This window comes from Hyperoodon ampullatus (assembly GCF_949752795.1).
Source record: "Hyperoodon ampullatus genome assembly, chromosome: 6".
Taxonomy (NCBI): Eukaryota; Metazoa; Chordata; class Mammalia; order Artiodactyla; family Ziphiidae; genus Hyperoodon; species Hyperoodon ampullatus.
The window spans coordinates 6041347-6061913 of NC_136919.1; the positions used below are offsets into that span (position 1 = coordinate 6041347).

The window sequence follows — 20567 nt, forward strand, 5'->3', positions numbered from 1 at the left end:
TCACAGTGAATTATTGGGGAGTGGAGAAATAAAAAACAAGACCTCCCCCTAAAATTATGAAGCAACTTTCTTTTCTCACCCCCCCAACCCAAGTCAGAAAATAGGCAAGTTAGAACTTCCAGAGGGAGATGGTGAGATCACCTAGTGTGCCCACCTTTGTTGGTGAGAGGCGTAGAGAGGGAAAGCAACTTGCCTAAGGTCACACAGCAAGTCCTTGGGACTTAGAACCCTGGTTGTCTTCCCCAAAGACTGTACCACGCTCAGGCTAAATGCTATGCTTTTAGGGACAGCCCCCCACAGGTGCACACACAGTACCTGGGCAGAGTCAGGGCTGTGCCTCAGGAATCTTCTCCTCAGGTGGGTGGTCAGAAGCCAAGGGAGTCGGAACCAAGTGCTAATCTCATGACTCCCACCTTCAGTGGTGATGACGCCCCCAGTTCTGGGGAAAAGGTGGGAAGTCTACCATCCAGGCACAGCTCCTGCTATGGGTCAACAGGTCTCTGATCTGCACCACAACCCATTTCACAGATGAAGAAGTTGAGGCTCAGAGAGGCTTATGTTGCTTTCCCAATGGTGATGGAACCAAGATGGGGAGTCAAGCGTGGTAAACAGGGCCTGGCCCCTGACACCAGCCCTTCAATGTGCCTCCCGGGGGTCAGTCAGCCTCAGACCCAACCCACCACCCAGCTGGCCACTTGGGGCTCCTCCTACCTTCTCTACCACTCCCGCTGGAAGGCTCCCACTCCACTCTGTTCCATGTTCTACCAGTTGAAGCCTATTCTCCTGCCACCTCTTTCAGGATGTCTTCCCAGATTAGCCCAGTTCGCGCCTTTATGACTACCTCCTTCCGTTCAAGTTCACTTGCGTGCCATTTCACAGAGTGACCTCAGGCTAGCCCTTATCTTTCCATTGTCAGCAGCACTGATCAGCATCCACAATCAATTAGTGATGCCTGCCGTGGGCATGGGAGGGATGTGACAATAGGCCCCGAGTGGACATCTCTGAGCCACTTGGACGGTACCCAGAGGGCATAGGCTGCCTTTGCCCTTTCAGCATCCCTGTGGGGCTGCTGCCATTTATGAAGTTCCTCCACTGGGCCACTTCCTGCTATTACACATGGGCTAGAACCCGGATCTAGCAGAGTTCAATCTCTCAGCCCTCCACTCCATGCCTCTCTGTGTCTGGACATGAGTCCTGGTCCTGGTGCCTGTGACTTTGAGCCTTGGTTTCCCTGTCAGTAAAATGAGGGTGCTGGTCTCTGGCTCCCCAAGGTCCCTCCGGGGTCTGCCTTGGATAGTTTGCATTGTGCTGGCTCCCAAGGGCAGACTGAGACAAAGGGACATTTAATCAGATGTTAATATAGGTAAGATACAAAGGTAAGTGAGGATAAAAGGGAGAAGCAAATTAGTAATATTGTTCTCCACAAGGCCTTCCCGAGAGAGAGTTTCAATTAGGTTGTTTCTCACAGAGTATATGTGTGTCGAAGAGGAAAAAACACACGAAACAGGTAAAGCCACTTTCCTTCCTTCCTCCCCTTTTGAGATAAATTCAAACAGGTCAGAACCAGAATGATCCAGCTCCCATCCCCATGCCTACCGCATTACACCTGGGGAAACTGAGGCCCAGAGGTAACAAGTCCAAGGTCATCTAGCAAGGCACAGCGAACCTGGCATGAAAGCCCCAGCATCCTGCCTCCGGACCAGTGCCCTTTCTAACTGCTGAAACCCAGCCATCGGCTCTCTTTGGATTTTAGAATCTTAGTAAAAGCACCCTGAAAGACAAAGGGCCATGGCTATACCCTGCCCTGGTTTTATTTGGCTGTGTCATCCTTTTAAATTGACCCTAAGCAAAGCGAGTTAAACACCTGCCCACACAAGAGGCCTCAACCCCATCCCCGGTGCTTAAAGACTCGAGTGCCCAGCCCAGGGACTCTGACCGCTGAAAGCTTGCCCCTCCATCTTGAAGTCCGGAAGCACGCAGCGTTGCTTTACCACTGGGGAACAGGAGATCCCCTCATATGGATGGGGGAGGGTGTGGTCCAGACAACACGATGAGTGACTGATAGGGAACCATGGGGCTCTGCTTGCTAAGAGGAGACAGAGCCCCTGCCTGGGGACCAGCCTATCCTCCCTCCGGGCCCAGCTGCAGGTGGATATGGGCGGGGCAGCTTAGCCAAGGTGGCAGCCACTCAGCACCAAGTCAGAGCCCCGCCCCCATGCCATGCCAGACCCTGGAACAGGCCCTCAGGCCCTGGATGGCTCACAGCGCCCACCCCTGGCGGGATTCCCACCCCACCAGGCCAGCTGGCCTCGTCCACGCAGGCTTAATGACCACGAAATCAGCCCTGCATGGTCTGCCTCTAAGCCTGGCCGACCCGCCCCAGGGCCACAGGAGAGCCTGACCTCCAGGCCTGGCCGCCCTCTCCTCTCTCCTCTGAGCCTCTCCCTGCCCCTGGGACAGCTCTTCTCGTGATGCCTTCAGACATCAGTGGCCAAGGGCCCCTCATCCCCACTTCACAGGAGGGAAACAGTCTGGCGGGGTGAAAGGACTTGCCCAAAGTCAGCCTGGGAGTAGCAACACCCGCACGTGACTGGCGTGTTAGGGGCCGCTCGGAGCCGAGGCATGCCCCTGAGGGCGGCGGGCAGACTCACCCCGGGACTTCATCCCGATGAAGCGGTTCTCCACGATGTCGATGCGGCCCACACCATGCTTGCCCCTGTGGGGAGAACCGGTCACTTGGGGTCACAGGCAGGGCGTCAGGCACCCTCTCGGGATCCAAGACTCAGAGGACATGTGAGCCAGGCCCCCTGGTCCAAACACCCATTGGACAGGTGGGGAAACTGAGGCCCAAGGAGGGAAGGGCTATCCTAGGACACACAGCGAGTTCAACGTGCAACTTCCTTTATCTCTGTCCTGGGCCTCACGTGGCCCCCAGCCCTATCCACTGCTCATCTTTCCTTCTACCCTGGTCTCAGATCCAGCAGAGAGCTTGGAAGTTCCGGACCATCCCTAGGAGGCAGTAGGCCCCTGGGGTTGTTACCTTCCGAGGCTGAGAGCCACCAGGACTCTCCCACGGAACCAGAGGACCCCACGGCGATGGGGCTGTGCCGAGGCTGACTGCAGGACACTGGCCTGTCCTCCCTGGCCCTTCAGCCTCAGGCTGGGACCATCAGCCCCAGTGGTCCGGGCTGGTGCTTGCCCAAGATGGTGGCTTCCCAGGAGGCCGGGCAGGGCTGCGGGCACTCACGCGACTTCATTCAGGTACAGGAAGAGCTCCAAGGCCGTGCTGTGGGTGGTGCCATCCCTGACGTTGGTCACCTTCACAGGGACCCCTAGGGTGGGAGGAGAGCGCAGTGGGCCCGTGGCTGGAGCTCAGCGGACGAGCCTGTGCCTGTTACCCCGCCCCTTCCCTCCCCCCGAAATGCCTTAAATGGATGTGACAGATATGGACTCCAAATGACTCCTTGAAAAGCCCTGTGCAGGTTGAGGCCTGCTGGGGAGAGAGAAGGGGCGAGAAAGCCCCCCAGAATGAAAGGGAAAACGCAATAAAAACCTCTCCCCCACCCTTCCCATTCTCTTTGCTCCTTTTGCATTTAGGGGCTGTGAAATTGGAACCAGGCCCTGAACTAATTGAATTTCACGCTCCACCATTGTCTTACCAGGGAGTACCGGGAGTACCGTCTGTCCTACCAGTTACGGGGCGGGGGGGAGCGCCTGGCTGAGGTGCGGCTGAGCTCACACACACACACACACACACACACACACACACACACACACACACACACACACACACACACACGGCGGGGGGGAGCGCCTGGCTGAGGTGCGGCTGAGCACACACACACACACACACACACACACACACACGGCCCCCGGCCACGTCTGTCAGGCGGACCCCCAAGCCCCAACCCTGTACCCCAGACCCGCACACAGCCATCTGATTGATGGGGGTGAAATGATGCCCGCGCCGGCAGGCGAGGTGCTGGAGGCGTCTGCATTCTGAGAAGTTGGGTCTGGGGTGGCAGGAGGGCAGGAGGGAGGCAGCCGCTCGGAGAGGGAAGGGCCAAGTCCGGGGGTGGGGGCGGTGGCTGGAGGGGGGCAGTGTGTGGGTTCGGGGTTGACTTTGAATAGCAAGGGGCACTTTCTCGAGCGGTGTGAAATGAGCAATAAATGTATTAGAGGACTAACAAGAGAGCTGTAACAGTGACAAAGAAAAGCTGTTCAAAGTTGGCGGCTAATCCCCCACCCATCTGCCCAGCTCATTACCATGTAGCCAGCCATCGGGTGCCAATCAGGCCTCAATAGCGGCTTTCGAGTCTTTATTAGCCAGGCGCCGCTTGGAGGGGCTTCGCTCAGGGGCTGTCAGCCTCACCATTCTTAACCCCCATTTCCAGGGGTTTTATAACTTGGTTGTAAATTGCTATTAAATGTAAGTCCGCCCAATAATGAACCTTAAGCCCCTCTTGCCACCCCCCGCCTCTCCCCTCTTCCTTTCTCTCCCTCCGGGTCCTATTATGGCCCTCACGGGGCCTCGGATGGGGCCTGCCCCGGAGAGGAGCTGACATTGTTGGTGCTGCTGCCAGAGAAAGCCTCTTAGCCTTTAAAATAGTTAATAATTAGATTAAAACTTCAAATAAATTAACCAGAGAGTGAATGGGGAGTGGCCGAGGAGGGTTCCTCCCGTCTACGTTTTTCTTTTTTTTTCAGACAGTCCCCAGATCATTAAAATGGATCACGTTTCTTCTCGGGCTCAGCCCCCGGAGCTGCCCGGTTCCTGGAGGGAAGGGGGTCAGAGCCTGTGTTCAGGACCCTCTGCTGCCTCCTGCCCACCTCCCACCCTCACCGCCCTCCCAGTTTTCCGGGGGACCTGGGGTGGGGCGTGCTGCCTGGGTTCATCTCACCAACTTCTCAGAGATGATGCCCAAAGAGGCCCCACGCCAGCACAGCCCTGGGTCAGAGAGAGTGGGCCTGAGATGGACTTAGGGCTCCAGCTACCTTTAGGGGCCTTAGACTAAGGGCCTTTTGGTCCCCAGGGGGCATGAAACTCAAGGGTTTGAACTGATAGCGGCGGGGCGGGGTTGGGGTGGGGGGAGCGATGAAAATGCCCATTGACTTGGCCGGGCTCTTGGGAAAGGCCTGGAGGAGGCAGTTTATTAAAGTATCAACAGGCTTTTTTTTCCCCAGCGCCTCCCTCCATACCTCGTGCTCGGCACCCGCGAGCATCATTTCTGTGGCCCATTTTATAGGCGAGTGAGCCTGAGGCCCAGAAAGGTGAAGCTGGTTGTCAAGGTCACGCTGGCAGGTGAGAGCCGGGGATCTATCCGGGCCCCTGCTTGCCCCTCCCCGTCCTCCGGCTCCGAGGTGCCTTGGGAAAGGCCTCCCTGCAGAGCCCCCTCCCTCTGCTCTCTCCCTGCCGCTGCCTGGCCCACAGAAGGGCCAGCCTCCCTGCCTGGGCTTGGGATGCCCTCCCAACCCCTCTTGGTTCCTCCACCTCTGCCTCTCCGATTGCTGCAGCCTCCTGGGAAAGTCCTCTCCTTGGACACTCTGAGCCCTCGCCTTGAACCTGGTCCTGCTCCTTCCATTACCCAGCGTGCCTTGCTTTCCCTCCATCTTTCAGGGCAAGGGGGTTGTCCCTGGTGCCAGGCTCAAGGCTGGGCACCGAGTTCAGGCCAGCAAACACTTCTTGATGGTAGTAGCAGACGAGATGAGGAGATCAGGACACAAGCAAGAGTGGCAGCAGCGTTGAACCCAGGATGGGGGGTAGGGAGACGCATCAAGCAGCTAACTTAGAACTAGCTATGGGGTCAGGGGGGCCCCCGAGGCTGGCTCTGTAAGACTCATACTGGCTGAGCACCTCTGTGGTGCAGGGCCCTGCGCTGGATACACGTCGTCCAGATCTTATTCTCTACCATGAAAACACGAGGCAGTGGATACTCTTTTATCCCCAGTTTACAGATGAGGAAACTGAGGCCAGGAAAGTGGAGTGACTTCCCCAAAGGGCCAAAGCAGTCGGCAAGTGGTTGCTCGGGGACTAGAATGCTCCCTCCAGCCCTGGTGCCCACGAACTGATAGACATCAGCAGAGGGTGCTTTCTTCCCAAGCCTGGAGGCTTCCACAGATCACGCCATCTGGGGAGGGGGCAGTTGGGAACATTTGAAGCCCCAGCCTGGACCCTGGCTTCCAGGAACACAGGAGGGATGCAGAGGACTCGTGCCCAGGCTCCCAGGCAAGGAGGGGAAAAGAGCCAGGGCCCCAAGAGTCCACGCCTTGGAGTCCCCACAGGAGGGCACCTACCTTTCTTGAACTCGATCTCAAGGACGTCTGGGCTGTTGGGGGCTTTGGCCGGGTCCTGGGTCTTTGTGTAGAGGCCTGGAGGCGCTTGGTTCTGACAAAAGACAGAAAGAGGTTGGAGGGCAGTGTGCCAGAGCCAAACCGTGCCATGCCAGTCCCTGGACACCCTGCACGCAGCCTCCTGCGCCCCTCTCCAGAACCAGGGAGCTGCTGGCACTTGCCATCGGCTGGCCAGTCCAGCAGGCCTCCCAGCCCCCCACCCGGAGCCAGCCCCGCTTGCCAGGGGCCTGGGAAACAAAGGGCTCAAGAAATCAGACAATTTTTCCCCTCAACTTGATCTCATCTTTTTCTTTGACGCCCCCGCAGCTGGAGGTAGAATATAGCAGGAGGAGCCAGTCAGGCAGGAAAAGCGTGACTTTGGGGGAGCGAGGCGCTAGGCGGGCTTCCCGGGAGCGGCTCAGGCGCACACGCTCTCCCCGGCACCGGCACCGGGAATTGGGGTTTATTCTGCACTGACCGCAAAGCTAATGACTGCGCATGACCCCAGCAGGTGCTCTGGCGAGCAGAGCCGTCCCCGGGGTCCCCAAGGTTAATACTCACAGGGAGAAAAGAGAAGAGCAAAGCAAAAACCCATTTGAAAACACATCAACCTTTATGTATATTTTTTTCTTGGGCGTGTTGGAAAATGGGCCTCTCCCTCGTCTTGATGCAGCAGCGGAGGGGCCGCTGGCTGCCTGGAACCCTCCAAGTCCCTCCTGCCTCCCACTCCCGAGGCCCTGACCCGCCCCCAGGCTGTGGCTTGGACACTTGCCACGGTGGGGGCCGGGGCCCTTTGGGCCTGACTGCTCAAGTCCGTCGTGGGGGTGGGGGGCGCGGGGCATGCCAGGGCCCAGCGCTGTTATCCACCTGCCGACATCCTGGGAAGTGCAGTCCCTTAAAGCTTGCCTTTCAAAACCCTGCAAACATTCCCATGCCACTTTGCAACTGCAGCTTCCTTTGTGTTCTCTGCAGCCCCGTTTAGTAAGAAGGTCAAGTACTGTTACCCCACCTATGGAGGAAGAACTAGAGGCGGAGGGGGACTGTAGGTGCAACCCTGTATGCTGTGTGGAGGTGGGGCCACATGGCCCAGGGCAGGAAGCCCACGAGGCCCTCAACAATGATGTGTTGGATTTCAGAGTGGTGGAAAATAGCCCCAAAGCCGGGAGTTGAGACCTCAGGCTGTGGGGTCTTGGGCAAGTTGCTTCACCGGTTCGAGCCTCGGTTTTCTCATCTGTAAAATGGGGGGGAGGGAATGATACCTGCCTTTGACTGCCTTACAATTTAAATGTATAGACAATTTTTATATCTTTTTGCTGGACATGAAAATCACCCAAGAAGATGCCAGAGAGGGCCTGGTGCAAGCTGTAACCTGCCCTGCAGGCGACAGGACTGCTGGAACAGCCTCCTGGTGAGGCCACCCTCTGAGAAAGAGCTGCTCCAGGAGAGGTGGGGCCACCAGGAGTGCCTCAGATCCCTCATCTGCGGTCACTTTGCTTCTTGACTCTATGTCAGGGTGACCAACCATCCCAGTTCCCATACCCTGAGAAACCCCCCAGTCCTGGGCGAACAGGGACAGTTGATCCTTCTAGCTTTACTTCTGAGCTCAGATGGGGCCGGTGATGAAGCCCTCACACCTCCAAAGGGCTGTGTGGCTTGAGACCAGCTGCATCCCTTCATCTGTTTCCTTTTGTGGGGCAGGAACAAGAACCCAGAACGGAACTCCAAGACAGACCCAAGGAGGAGGAGGGTCCTTAAGGACCTCCAGCCTGATGCCTCCATGCACCAGTTGGAAAACTAAAGCCAGAGAAGCCGCTTGTCCAAATCATACCACCCCACCCCATCGACCTGGGACTCAGCCCCGAGGACCCTAGAATCCCTATCCTGTGCTCTTCCCAGCACCCCATGCTGTTTCCCAGCGGCTCTGCCGAGAAACAGCACCAGGGATGTGGCCAGAGACAGCTCGGGCATCAGGCTGGTTTCAGAGAAATGCCCAGCTCCCCAGGCCCTACTGGGTCCTGCCGACCACCACATTCATTGGAAACAGGCCCGAGGGCCATCCTCGGCCATAAGGCAAAGTGAAACAGGGCTTGGGACCTCTGGGTGACCAACAGGACTCCAGAGCTCCTTTCCCACCTGCCCGGGGCTCCTCACTGGCTGTCCAGCCCAGCCTGAACTCAAAGCAGGTACCAGCGCTGAGAGCCCCGGCGCCTCCACCTGAGGCCGCCTCCCTCCCACCTCCACCTGTTCTGCGCCTGCCAGCCCATCAGTTCCCAAACACTTAACGGAGCCACAAACAGGATGGAAGGAGAGAGGAGGTGGGAAGCCCTCGAGGGACCAGCATCCCAGCTCTCTGCAGTGGGAAGTAGGAGGCTTCTGACACCCTGACAGCACCGATTAAATAAAATAACTAAATAGAAATAAAGTGACATTTGCTTTGCATTCCAAGGTGGCTCACGCCTGCCTTCTTTTTTACTCTCCCTCCTAAAAGCCCAGTTCAAATGACAAATAGTTTGTTGCTGAGTATCAATAACATCTATTTATCCATCCCAGCGGGAGGGCTCACTTCCAATGTCATCTTGGTGGGGGGGGTGTTGGGGGAGGGAAGAGAGTGAAGAAAAAAAAGAGAGAGAGAGAGAGAGTGGGGGTGGGGTGGGGAGAGGGCGAAAGAAAGCATGAAACAGGGCCGAGAAGGAGAAATTGAAAGCAAATGGCCCATGAACTAAACCATGATGTACAGGCATGATGGATGCTGCAAATGGTTTATTCATCCATCAGATATGGCGGGCCGGCAACTGAATGCGCTCTTTCACTGTGGGCCGTATGAAGTTAAAGCAAGTAAATTTCTATCTTTCTTCGCATTAGCTGCCTCATTGCCCTTCAATCAGCCCTCATGGAGGCAGAAAATGGCTCCGCCATCTGCCTTCAAACCCTCCCCTCAGCAGGTCTCGGGCTTTTTCTGGAGAGGGGGAGGGGGCACCGGTTCCCTGAAGCTCTGTCTCCCCAGCGCCTTCCAAGGGGCCCGGGGCTGCCCGGGGTACAGCGTTCCTCCACCGTGGAGAGTAGTGCCCCCGGGCCCCTAGCGGCTTCCCCCTCATTCCTGGGATCTACTGGTGGCAACGAGAGGACCACAGGCTCCCCTGGCCCGCACGCTGCAGCGGAGCTGCCTGGGAAAGCAGGGCCACAGTGGCCAGACCCTGAGTCCCTCGGCCTGGCCCTACACTTCTCAGCGGGAATGCTGTCTCCCCCTCGACTCACACGCAGCCCAGCCTTTCCTGCCTGATGAGAGGGGTCCTGAGAGAACCTTGGCTCCTTCCCCCCCAAATAATCTTAGCTGGCTTGAGGAGGGAGGGCAGGACCCCTGGCTCCATGATTGAGGCCTTGCCCTGTGCTAGGAACAGGCCAAGTGCTTCCGATGCCGCAGGAGAGAGGTGTTGTGATTTACCACTGTTTGCATAAAGAGTCAGAGGTTCAGAGAGGTTGGGTAACTTGCCCAAGGTTGCACAGCAATAGAAGCAGGGTCAGGATTCAGACCCAGGTTTCAGATCTCTGGGAGCCAAGCACTAACTTTCCCACCTTGACTGGGTGATAGAATCCTGAAAAATGCACTCTTTAGCACTTACTTACCCATCCACTGCTCTCATTAGAAAGGAGGCCTGAGAGGGGAGGGGACCTGCACTCCCCCTCTGGCCTTGGCTCTGCTTCCCCAGTCCTGAGGTGAGAGGCCACAGGCCACTACAGAAGCGGTGGGATGGTTGCCCAGCAGGCCTGGAGCCTGGGGGACACCCACCTGCAAGCCGCGCCCCCTCCGCCCCCCTGGGCACTGGCTGACTGGCTAATTAGGGGTGGCTGGCCCGAGTGCCGTGGGCTCGGCAGAGCATGAACTGGAAAAGCCCGGGGCCGGGGGGACGAAGGCCCAGGCTCTCCTGAGTGACACGGCTGGACTGAGCTGGGTGCGGAAGGGAGGTGCGGGTCGCTGGGGAACCACAGAGGCTGGAGGGCCACTCCTGTGATGGGGCGACACGGCCACCAGGCCTGCTCCCTTGCCGAGCAGCTGGTGCCCGGGGCGAGTCACTTCCCTGGGCCTCAAGTTTCCTCATCCACGAAACTAGGAGGCTCAGAGGCAGCAGCCCAGGAAAGTGAGCCGGGAAAATGTGAATGCCAGGCCGGGCTCCAGAAACGTCACTGGTACGCGTTATATTATTGCCAACTCCGACCAAGAGGCCTGGTGCCTGTGGGGAGCCACCCCACCTCCCCCGAAGCAGCCAGCCTCCTCCACTCCGGCTGGTCTTCCTGGACCCCCCCAGGCCCGGCCTCCCAGCACACTTCTCCCCTAACATCAGATGAGCACCCCACCCCCAAAGCAGCCACCCGCCGGTGGGGGTGGTGGTGGTGTGGGGGGGCTGAGCCAGGCTGAGACACAGTCCCTCAGGGACAAAGAGACCTTTCTCTTCCCAGGGTAGATCTCGCTCCATCTCCCACAGTGGGCGGGGGGGAGATACAAAGGAAAACCCCCCAGGGAGAGAAATCCTAAACTTCAAACACGGCCGAGGCCCAGCCTGGGAGGCTGGGGACAGGGGCATCAGGGCGGCCTGACGCAGGCGGGCACAGGCCCAGACGAATGGGTCCTGAGGCTCTGATCTGTGCCACCTCCCCCCATGGCAGCAGCGGCCTGAGAGGGCAGAGGCTCGGCCCTCCCACAAGTGTCTCATCTGCCTAATTGCTTCTTTATTGTCTCACAATCACACTCTGGCTCTATGCTGCCCTGAAATATTTCCTTCTCCTATTCATCCCAACAGCAATTAGAAAAAGAGCACCAGAGAGGGGGGTGGATCTTAAAACGCAGTGTGGAGTGGCCAGGCGGCGGGGCGCCCGGTGGGGAGGGTCGGGGAACATAGGCAGGACTCGGCCCCAGCCCCATGCCCGGCCCCCCGTGAAATTTCAAATTAGGCTACAAACACACCAGACAGTATCGGCACGGAGCAGCCACCGCTAGACAGCCGGCTTGGGGAAATGGGGAATTACCTTGGGGTTCTCCAGGATTCCAGCCTCGTAGCTGTAGGGGAGAAGAAAGATGGGGGTCAGTGGAGGGCGGCAGAGGGACACAGCCTTGACACCCCTACCCCCATCGTAAGTCCGGTCTGTCCTTTCATCTCCGCCAAAGCAACTGCTGCCAAGCCCGCCTGGAACATTCTGGGCCCACCGCAGTTGGCCGTGGGAGCTGCGGGCTACAAGCAAGGGCCTGGGACACTTCCCTCAGTCTTCAGGGCGCCAGATCCAGGGGGCCTTCTCAGAGGGTTGTTCCCCGATGCTGTTCCTTCCCTCTGCTTTCGATGCCCTTCCCTGAGCCCCGGCCGGTCCCTCCTCATCCTTAAGGTTTTAACCTCCAATGCCACTTGCTCAGAGAAGCCCTCCCCGACACCCCAGCCGAGGCCAGGTGCCCTTTATCTATGGCTGGCACTCAGCAGAACTGTGGCAAGAGCTGGGAATGAGGTGGCCTGTCTCCTCGAGGCCCCCGGGCTCCATAAGGGCAGGGACCATGTGTCGTGTGGGCCACCACTACATCCTGGCCCGACGCAGACAGGCGCTCACGGACGCTAAGCAGAGCGGTGGACAGGTGGGCGACGTCTTACCTGATGTGCATCAGATTCTCGTCCATGCTCCACGGGTTCTTGGGGGTGACTGGGACGGGAATTCCATGTTGCTGCAGGTAAGAGGCAACACCGCGCTGGCGTGAGGCAGCTTGAAGTAGACACAAGGGTCAGGCCCAGCTGCCTTGGTTTTCTTTCAAGGTCAGAGACATCCCCAAACTCTGGCTCCCATGCAGGCAAGGCCCTGGACGCAACCCCTGGTTTCCTTCCCCTCCCCCAGGCTGCTCAGGGAGGGAGGGAGGGCCCATTTCCAGATATGCCCAGGCAGAAACTATAAGACCCTGTGTCTGAGATGCTGTGGAGTGGACGCTGGCCTTGGAGGTTTCTTCCAGAAGATTCTGAGTCTATACTTCAAGTGCCCCCCCAAGCACTTAAGAGTGTGCCAGGCGGTGTGCTGAGGGTCTCCCAGCACCACCGGCTGACCCCCCCACCGTGGCCCTATGAGCCGGGAGCTGGAATGGACCCAACTTCCAATATGGATCTCAGCCAAGGCATCTGCACCCACAGGGGTGCTTAACATTCACCTGAGGAAGCGAGAGGCGCCCATGGGAGCTGCTCGTTCAGGACACTTGTTTACGGGGTGTGGCCGGGCGCTTCCCGGGGCCACTTCTCCCCACTGCCCAGCCGTCACCACACACATCACTCTGCAGCCCTGAGAAGGAATAGCCCCCATCCTCCCTGTTGGTTCTGACTATGCTTTGCTTCCCAGATGATCCATGCCTTGGTTCAAGGAGAAAAGTTATCCCTCTGGAGACCCTGGGCCTGAAAGGCTGTTGATGACACTTGGAAGGCCTTTTGGATTAAAGATGTGGCTGGCTTCCTGAGCTGCCCCGTGCTGCCCTGGCTGACACCTGGCTGGACCCAGCATGTGCATTACATCCTGCTTTCCCCTCCCGGGCTTACGGGGCACAAAAGCTGAGTGGCCCAGCCCGGCCCCCTTTAAGTCAGCGAGATCGTCCGCTCCGCCTCCCAGGCCCCCTTTCAGCACCTCGCCCCCTGGGTGGGTCCTCCAACCTGGCCAGCCCAGGGTCCCACAGCTTCCACCAGCATCGCCCCATCTCTCTTAATGGGGCTCTGCCCAGGCTCAGCTCATGCCCACGACTAAGATTCTAGAGGCTTCCTCCAGGGAGCCGCTGTTTCCTTCATCAGCACCTTAAAATTTCAAAGTAAATTAGGTTATCCCCTCTTGATTTTTGTCAAGCTTTACCCAGAGGCTCCTTTTAAAAGAAACAGCCCACACCCACTCTAAAATTTGCATACTCTTCCATGTAAACCGCATGGGCAAACGGAACACCTCATTTAGAGGCTGATCAAGGTCAGGGGGCTCCTTGTCCCCCGTGAAGCTGCCCAGAGTCAAATCCACACGCTTGCCCTGTGCCGTCTCCAGGTAGAGTGGCCAGGTGTGGGGACCAGGGCCCTGTGCCAGATGGGCTGAAATCCCCTCAGCGAGGACTCCCCGGGCTGGGGGCTGAGAAAACCAGCAGGCGGGTTCCCTGGAGCCTTTCTTCGGGGTGGGGGGCGGTGGTTTGGAAACACGCTTGCCTTTCCTCTTTCCCACTGGGGCTCCATCCGAGCGGGAGGTAAGGGGCGGAGGAGAGAAGAACAGGACGACGGGCAGCCCTTCCTCAGCAGAGAGACATACAAATGGCAAATGTAGTCCCTCAACCAAAGAGATTTGTCTCCCCTCCCCTCTCCATCCTGAGCTCCCCGCCAACACACACACACTGGAAATTCTGGATGCAACTGAGAACAGAAAACAAAACCATCTTCAGCGTGTACACAGGAGACTGCCCTGCTTTCCAGCCCCCAACCTTGCACACTGGCTTTAAAAGAATTATGGTGACAGCGATAAGGATGGGGTGATTCTGAGTGCTTTTCCCTTGGACGATGGATTTGCGGGGAGGTGGAAAGTGATGCAAATGCATGTTTTTGATGAGTCTCCTAACAGCACCTTGTGGCCTTGGCGACTTAACGAATCTTGAAAGCAGGGCTTTTCAAAGCCCCATTGATTTTTGTCTCAGCTGAAGCAGCTGCCTGGCTCTGAATTTTGGACAGAGTCTGCTTGCTGCTCAGTCATTCTGGTCACTCCCCGGGTGCAGGGACACTGCCTCCGTCCTAGAATGTGGTCAGATTGCCGAGAGCTCAATTCTGATCCCAGCATCCAAGGGAGGGTCGGTGGCCGGAGACACAGACTCATCTCTCCGGGGCAAACTTTCCTGTTTAAAAGGTTATTTGAGACAGAAGCTGAGCCAAGGGCCTTCCCCCCAAAATCTGGGAAGGAGGGGCAACAATACTCCTGAAATTCATCTTTTCTGGAAAAACCAGGAGCCGCTTTTGTTTGGGAGCTTCACGGAAATGAAGGGCGCGTATGGGTCAGCCCCTTCTTGAACCACAACTACAGGCGTAAGAATGTAGATGGGCGGGGGTCTCCATTCATTGCTCTTAAAGATAAAACGTGCTTCGTGTTCTGTATCATCAAGGAGACCGAGGAGGGGAAAAAAGCCCCTAACCTTGTTCTCTTAATAGCTCTGCTATTTGAAAATTTGTTTGGCAACATATGGGCTTGCTCTTGTAAACTCCCCTTTTAATAATAAAACAACAGATGGTAGAGGAGAGCTTTCCTCCAAGCTCTCCAGGTCTTAATGGGATGCTGGCGGTAGGGGCAGGGCTGCGTCCCCGCCGCGTCCCCTACCACGCGGCCCCTTGGCCGCGGCCAGAGCTCACAGCCAGCCCTGGTGACTGCTGTTTAAAACCCCGAGCAATTTTCTGGTGTGTGCACGGGGTTGCTTTCCCCTGTCTGACTGATTGAGGCTGTTTGTCAAGGGCTGCCATCGAGTCGCTAAAAAGAAAGGTACCCTGGGGAGTGGCTAAGGATCTTGATGCAAAACTTCTAATATGTTTTACTGCAACTTGTACTTCAAAAGGGCTGGTGCAACAAAGTCTTTGTCTGCCTCTGCCCCTCGGAGCGCCTACCTGTCCCTGGGAAAGCACTGGGGACAATGAGGTAACAGAGGGGCACAGAACAGCCGGGCCCACACCCCCCGTCCGCCCGTCCCCTGAGTGACACACACCGCAGAGGTGGCAGTTGGAACAGGAAGCAGAGGGGGCCGGTCACCCTCCTGCTCGGCGGATGGGGGGCTCCCTTGGGAGATGCCCCTGGCAGTGACCACATCTCTGCGGAGCCGGCCCAGGGAACAGGTGTAACGGGGCAGAGGGTAGCAGCCAGGGCAGAGGTTCAGTCTCCAGGCGTGGGTATCAGTCCCAGCCTCGTGCCTCTGGCCCAGACAACCCCCATGGAGGGCTGTGCCTGGAGGGCACTGGGCCAGGGCCGGGGTGATGGTGGGTGGGGTCTGGCCATACCTTCGCGTACTCCATCAGATCGTTGCGGCCCTGGAACCGGTTGTAGAACTCGGGCATCCTCCAAGGAGCGATGACCTGGACACGGGGCAAGGAGTCAGGCCCGGGCAGCCTCTCCTGGCTTTAAGCCGCAGAGCTGGCCGCTCCGGTAAGGGGCCTGAGGCTCCACTGGGCACCTGGGTGGGGGCTCTATGTAGCCCACGGGGTGTGGGCAGGGGGACCCCGTTGGGCAGGGGAATGACACGGCCTGCCATCCTAGAGGGTGACTTTGGAGAGGCCCGAGCTCTGTGGCAGAATGACCATGCGTCCCCAGGTGGGTCCCTGCCCCTCTGGGCTTCAGTCTCTCCAACTGAGACTTGAGGGTTTGAACTAGAGAGGCCTCAAGTTTCTTGATGGCACCCCTGTCCAGAGGGCCAGGACCCCGCACCCTTGGTGACTAAGGAGGGGTTCACGGTGCTGCAGCTGCACCGCCTGGCCCTGCTGCGGGGCAGTGAGGCCCATGCGACATGCAACGTCCCCTGACCCACCCCTCTTGCTCACCTCCCTTCCCCCTCCCCCGGGGCTGCTCTGGCTGGAGCCTGACTGAAGGGACCGAATTCATCCCACCAGCCTGGGGGGTCGGGGACAAGTCCCCAAAAAAAGCTCCCACTCAGCCGTGGGGCCAGCCAGGCCCCTGCCTCTGCCGACAGCAGCCTAATTGGGGTGGAGGTGTCATCTAGACGGAGAAGCCGGTGTGATTTCCGGGCTGGGAAGCTGATGAGAGTGGCGTGAGTGGGGTCCGCCAGGCCTGGAATGAGCAGTGCCTGGGCGCGGAGCACCCTCTGGCCTCATCCTGGTTCCTGGAGACCAGCCTGGGGCCCTGTCCCCAGCCCCATCCCACCCCTGGCCTCGGCCTCTGCAGACAAAGACCCAGAAACCGGACACCCTGGCCCCCCAAGCTGCTGGGGGAACAGAGAATGGGGGTCGGGGAAGGGCCTCACGCCCACCCGCCTACAGCATCAACAGGCAGCTACCTTCTGGGGGCTTCTCGGCCGCCTGGTGTTTGGGGTCAAAACAGATCATTAGAGTTCATTACTGCTCACCTCCAGGCCACTCTCACCCCCCAAGCAGCTGCTGGCTGGTTAAAGGGACAGAGAAAGATGTTCCACTTAAAAGAAAAAAAAATGAAACCCCTTAGGGACCCTTGTGGGCTTGGGAGGGGCACGTTTTCTGTAGCTTTCGCCCGAAGTGGCCTCAAAGGAGCTGGACCCACGCCTGCCTGTGCCATCCAAGATGGCACCCGGGCGCCACGTGTGACCACCAAGGCCCGAATCGTGGCCGGTCCCAGCTAAGCGTAGAGCACACAGTGGGTCTCGAAGGGTTAGTACCAAAAGAATGTAAAACATCTCAATAATTTTTTTACATCGATAACATGTTGAATGGTACCATTTTGGATACATAGGGTTCAATAAACCATAGTAAAATGATGTCACCTGTTGCTTTTTATCTTGGTTTTTTTCTTTTTTTTTACGTGGCCACTAGAAAAACTGCAATCACCCTTAGGCCTTGTGTTTGTGGCATTCAGTGTATGTCTATGGCTCGGCCTTGTGCACTGGATACCCAGAGGCCTGATCTTACTGGTTCCCATCCTAGGAAAGAATCCAAGACCCTGGGGGTCAGGGCTCGGGGAGCCAGGAGGAGGAGGGCCTTAGCTGGGTGGCCCCCACTGGGGCTGAGAGGGCTGTGAGCAGCCCAGATATTGGCCAACCGTGTCTCAGAATGGTTCCAATCTGCACCCGGGAATCCAGACCCGGCTTTGCAAGGACCCTGGCGGACGGGCAGCCTCATCTTTCCGTCCAGTGCCTGACCCACCCAGGCACCTGGGCGGTGTCTCGGGAAGGACAAATGGTCAGGGACAGAGTGTTGTCCCTTGCAGTTGGTGCGAGTGAAGGCAGCTCTCCATGGGAAAGAAGAGTGCCATCCACCACAAGGCCCCTGTCTGGAGAACCTCTCAGAACCCCATGCCCCACACCCCCAGGGGCCTCAGCCCCCAGCGCCCACCCTTTAGGTGGAGGAGCAACATCTTACCTTAATCTGGGGGGCCAGTGAGTAGCAGGTCAGCTCAAACCGGATCTGGTCGTTCCCCTGAGACATAAAACGGGATGGTCAGGAGCCGCAGAACAGGGACCAGTTGCGGGGGCCATGCCACGTGACCTTCCACGATGCACCCGAGGGCCACTCAGGGCGGACCCCCTGGGTGGTTCCCTTCCCCGCATGTGCTCACCTCCAACCTCACAACCTTCTGAGGTGGGTCCTACGAGCCTGTTTGAAAGATGAAGACTGGGTTTTCCTGGAGAGGGCTTTCTGCTCTGGACTCAAACCCAGGACTCCCCGAGTACAGAGCTGAGCTGTGCGGGCACTCAAGTGTGCAGGACGTGTGTCTATGTGTCCGCAAGATGCCCACGTGCCCGTTGTGTGCTGAGCTGTGATGGTCGTGACCTTGTGTGCACTGGTGTGTGAGGGGCCGTGCACACGGGTCATCACGTGTGTCTGCACTTCAGGGGGTGCACACACATGCAGGGCTGGAGGCCTGGCCCTGCCGAGACTCCAGGCAGCCCCCGAGCTGCCCACACTGTCAGCCTCTTCCCGAGGGCCTCCCACCTGCCTGGCCCCGCCTGCCCCACTCCCATGGTTCCACGGTGCTTTGTCCAGAAAACCGGGAGTCCTGTCTCCTCTGGGAGCCTGTTTCCCTGTCTATACAGTGGCTGGCTGGGGGAGGGGTGGATCCAGGTGACCACCGAGGGCTCCTCTGCACAGACCGGGAAACAGGCCCAGAGGTGGAAGGGACAAGTCCAGGGGCACAGGGCCCCCACGGCCCCCACCAGCCTTGGGCAGGCGGCCCTGCCTCCCCGTCCCTGCGTCCTGTCCTCAGAGACAATGGCTGCCAGCCGCCCGCCCGCTTCCCATCAGCTCGGCAGCCTGGAGGGAGGCTTAAGCGCTGTGGAAATATCAGAGGGCCCCCTCGCCTACTGTGAAAACTGCACAGGCGCAGCGAGGCAGCAGCGGGGATAACATGTTATTTTCCGGAGTCTTGTCAGGCGACGCGGAAATACAGGTTTCAGCCCCTCTGCTCGGAGCCAGGAGCTAAGGGGCCGAGGCCGCTCCTCTCTTGGTATCCCCCGGGGCCACAAGCTGCGCGGGACCAGCCGCCCCACTCACCCTCCATCCCATCCCTTCAGTGAGCGCCTACCATGCGCTGGCTGCCACACGGGAGAGCCACCTGGCACCAGCGGGATTTTTAACCCTGTTTTACAGATGAGGCAATTCAGGCTCAGAGAGGTGGAGTCACTTGCCCAGGGACACACAGCCAGCAGGCACCACTCCCATCCTAACAGCTCACAGTCATCAGGTAACGGGTCTGAGCTCCACGCATAACTCATTGAACCCTTACGGCAGCCCCTGAGGTGGGTTCTATTATTATCCTCATCTCACTGGATGGGGAAACTGAGGCACAGGCCGTAATACTTGCCCGAGGGCCAGTGACCAGCACAGTTCCTGGAGCAATGGTGTCTACAATAAAAGGCAGACTTATTTTAGATTCGTAAAGCATATGGTCTAGTGTTCCATATCCCGGTGATTTTTTTCTCCAGGGCTTCAAGTTTCCCCCAGCACAATGGCAGCTTGTGCCTCCTTGGACGGGCATGCCGGGCTGGGGTCTGCCCATCAGGATCACCATGGGGACACCCATCTGTTCCCGAGCCAGAGACCCTCTCAGAAGCCAAACAGGCTCCCCAGGTTCAAACTCTGTCCCAGACAAGAGCCAAGGCCTGTCCAATCCTTCCCTCCCTGACCCCAGGAGCCCCAGCCCCAGGGTGGCCCTGTCAGGTTCCCTGGGGGCCGGGGAGGAGGTGTAGCAGGTCCCACACACCCCGTGTGTGTCCACGTGCTGATATACATGTGTAAGTGCGGGTGCCGCGCCCTCCGGGACTGCACGGGGCTCTCCCATCTGCTCCTGGCCTCGCCATACAGATGGCGCCATTTACAAACCCCCTGCCGCCACACCCCTTCCCGAGTCTCAGGCTCCTATTTCCAGGCCCCTCTTCCAAAACTGGGGGGAGGAAGGGGGCCCTCGAAGGGCCATCCCAGCTTCTGTGCAGCTCTCTGGTGGGGAGGATTCAGGGTCCCCGCGGGGTGTGAAGGGGTGGACCCCAGCTCTCTCTGCACCAGGTGCCGCCTGGGCTGGGCCCTGGGTGAGAAGCTGCCTCTGGCCTCCAGGCCTTTGCACAAGCTGTTCCTGCGGCCTGGGATGCCCTTCCTCCTTGGCCTCACTGGCTAACTCTTGCTCCCCTGGAGGTCTCAGCATCACCGTTACCCCCTGCTGGGTCAGGGCTCCCAAGTCCCCTGTATGGGTGTCCCAGTGTGTGGACAGCCAGGGATGGGTAGGTATTCAGTGGGGGGGTTCAGTGAGCCAATGCATGAAGTCGACATCGGCAGGGCTGGAACAAGGGCCCAGAGGCCCTGGGTCTCTCCATCACCCGACTCGGGAGCCAGAAGCTGGGAGAGGCCGGGGGCTCAGGACGGTCCCTGCTAGAATCTCCCCATCTGGGGAAGCCCCCCTGCAGTCTGCTTATACCCAGCTCTTTCTCTTCACTGTGAATCCCTTGCAGAAAGTTCGGCCAAGTGTCCTACCCAGATCTGCCCCTGGGTGCCAGCCTCCTGCAGGCCACACTCACTTACTCTGGACACCCATCTCCTGACGTGTAAAGTCACTGATGCATGCCCCCCAGCCCCCCTCCCCCTGAGCCAAGCAGACCACCAGCCCCTGCAGGTAGCGGGCCCCTCCCTCCCCACCACCCCCTGCCTCAAGCCTGGCGTCCCTCTGGACCCCAGTCCAGGCCCTCCAGTTCCTCCTCACTCACACCCACCTCTTCTAGGAAACTGTCTGCAGAGGCTGTTGGGGGCTTCCCCAGGTCCTATTAAATAAGGGGAAACTGAGGCACAGGAGTACGCCTTGCCCATCAACCCCCAGAAGAGATGGGAGATTTCGGGGTGGGGGGCACCGGGCCCCACCATCCCCTGTGGCCTTCCTGCTGCTGGTCTTGGAGGCCCCCCAGGGCTGTTTCAAGTCTGACTGTCCCTCTTGTGGACACTGAGCATGAACTGCAGGGACGTCCCTGAATCTCAAGAGGCTACAGAACTGCCGCAGAGGGCGTTCTTCTCAGAACCGAAGCCCCGCAGAACCGGAGTGGGAAA

General features: G+C 58.5%; 1 protein-coding gene across 1 annotated transcript in view; it reads right to left on the reverse strand.

Annotated features, from left to right (window-relative positions):
- The window catches only part of ASS1 (argininosuccinate synthase 1), a gene marked incomplete at its 5' end in the record, with an annotated part of 44412 nt that overhangs the window by 16575 nt on the left and 7270 nt on the right, over positions 1 to 20567 (reverse strand). The window contains 7 exons of the mRNA XM_079706623.1: positions 2652 to 2716; positions 3248 to 3332; positions 6295 to 6385; positions 11353 to 11383; positions 11961 to 12031; positions 15339 to 15413; positions 17403 to 17459. Of these exons, the coding sequence (XP_079562749.1) occupies positions 2652 to 2716; positions 3248 to 3332; positions 6295 to 6385; positions 11353 to 11383; positions 11961 to 12031; positions 15339 to 15413; positions 17403 to 17459 (475 nt within the window). The remainder of the gene's footprint in view (positions 1 to 2651; positions 2717 to 3247; positions 3333 to 6294; positions 6386 to 11352; positions 11384 to 11960; positions 12032 to 15338; positions 15414 to 17402; positions 17460 to 20567) is intronic.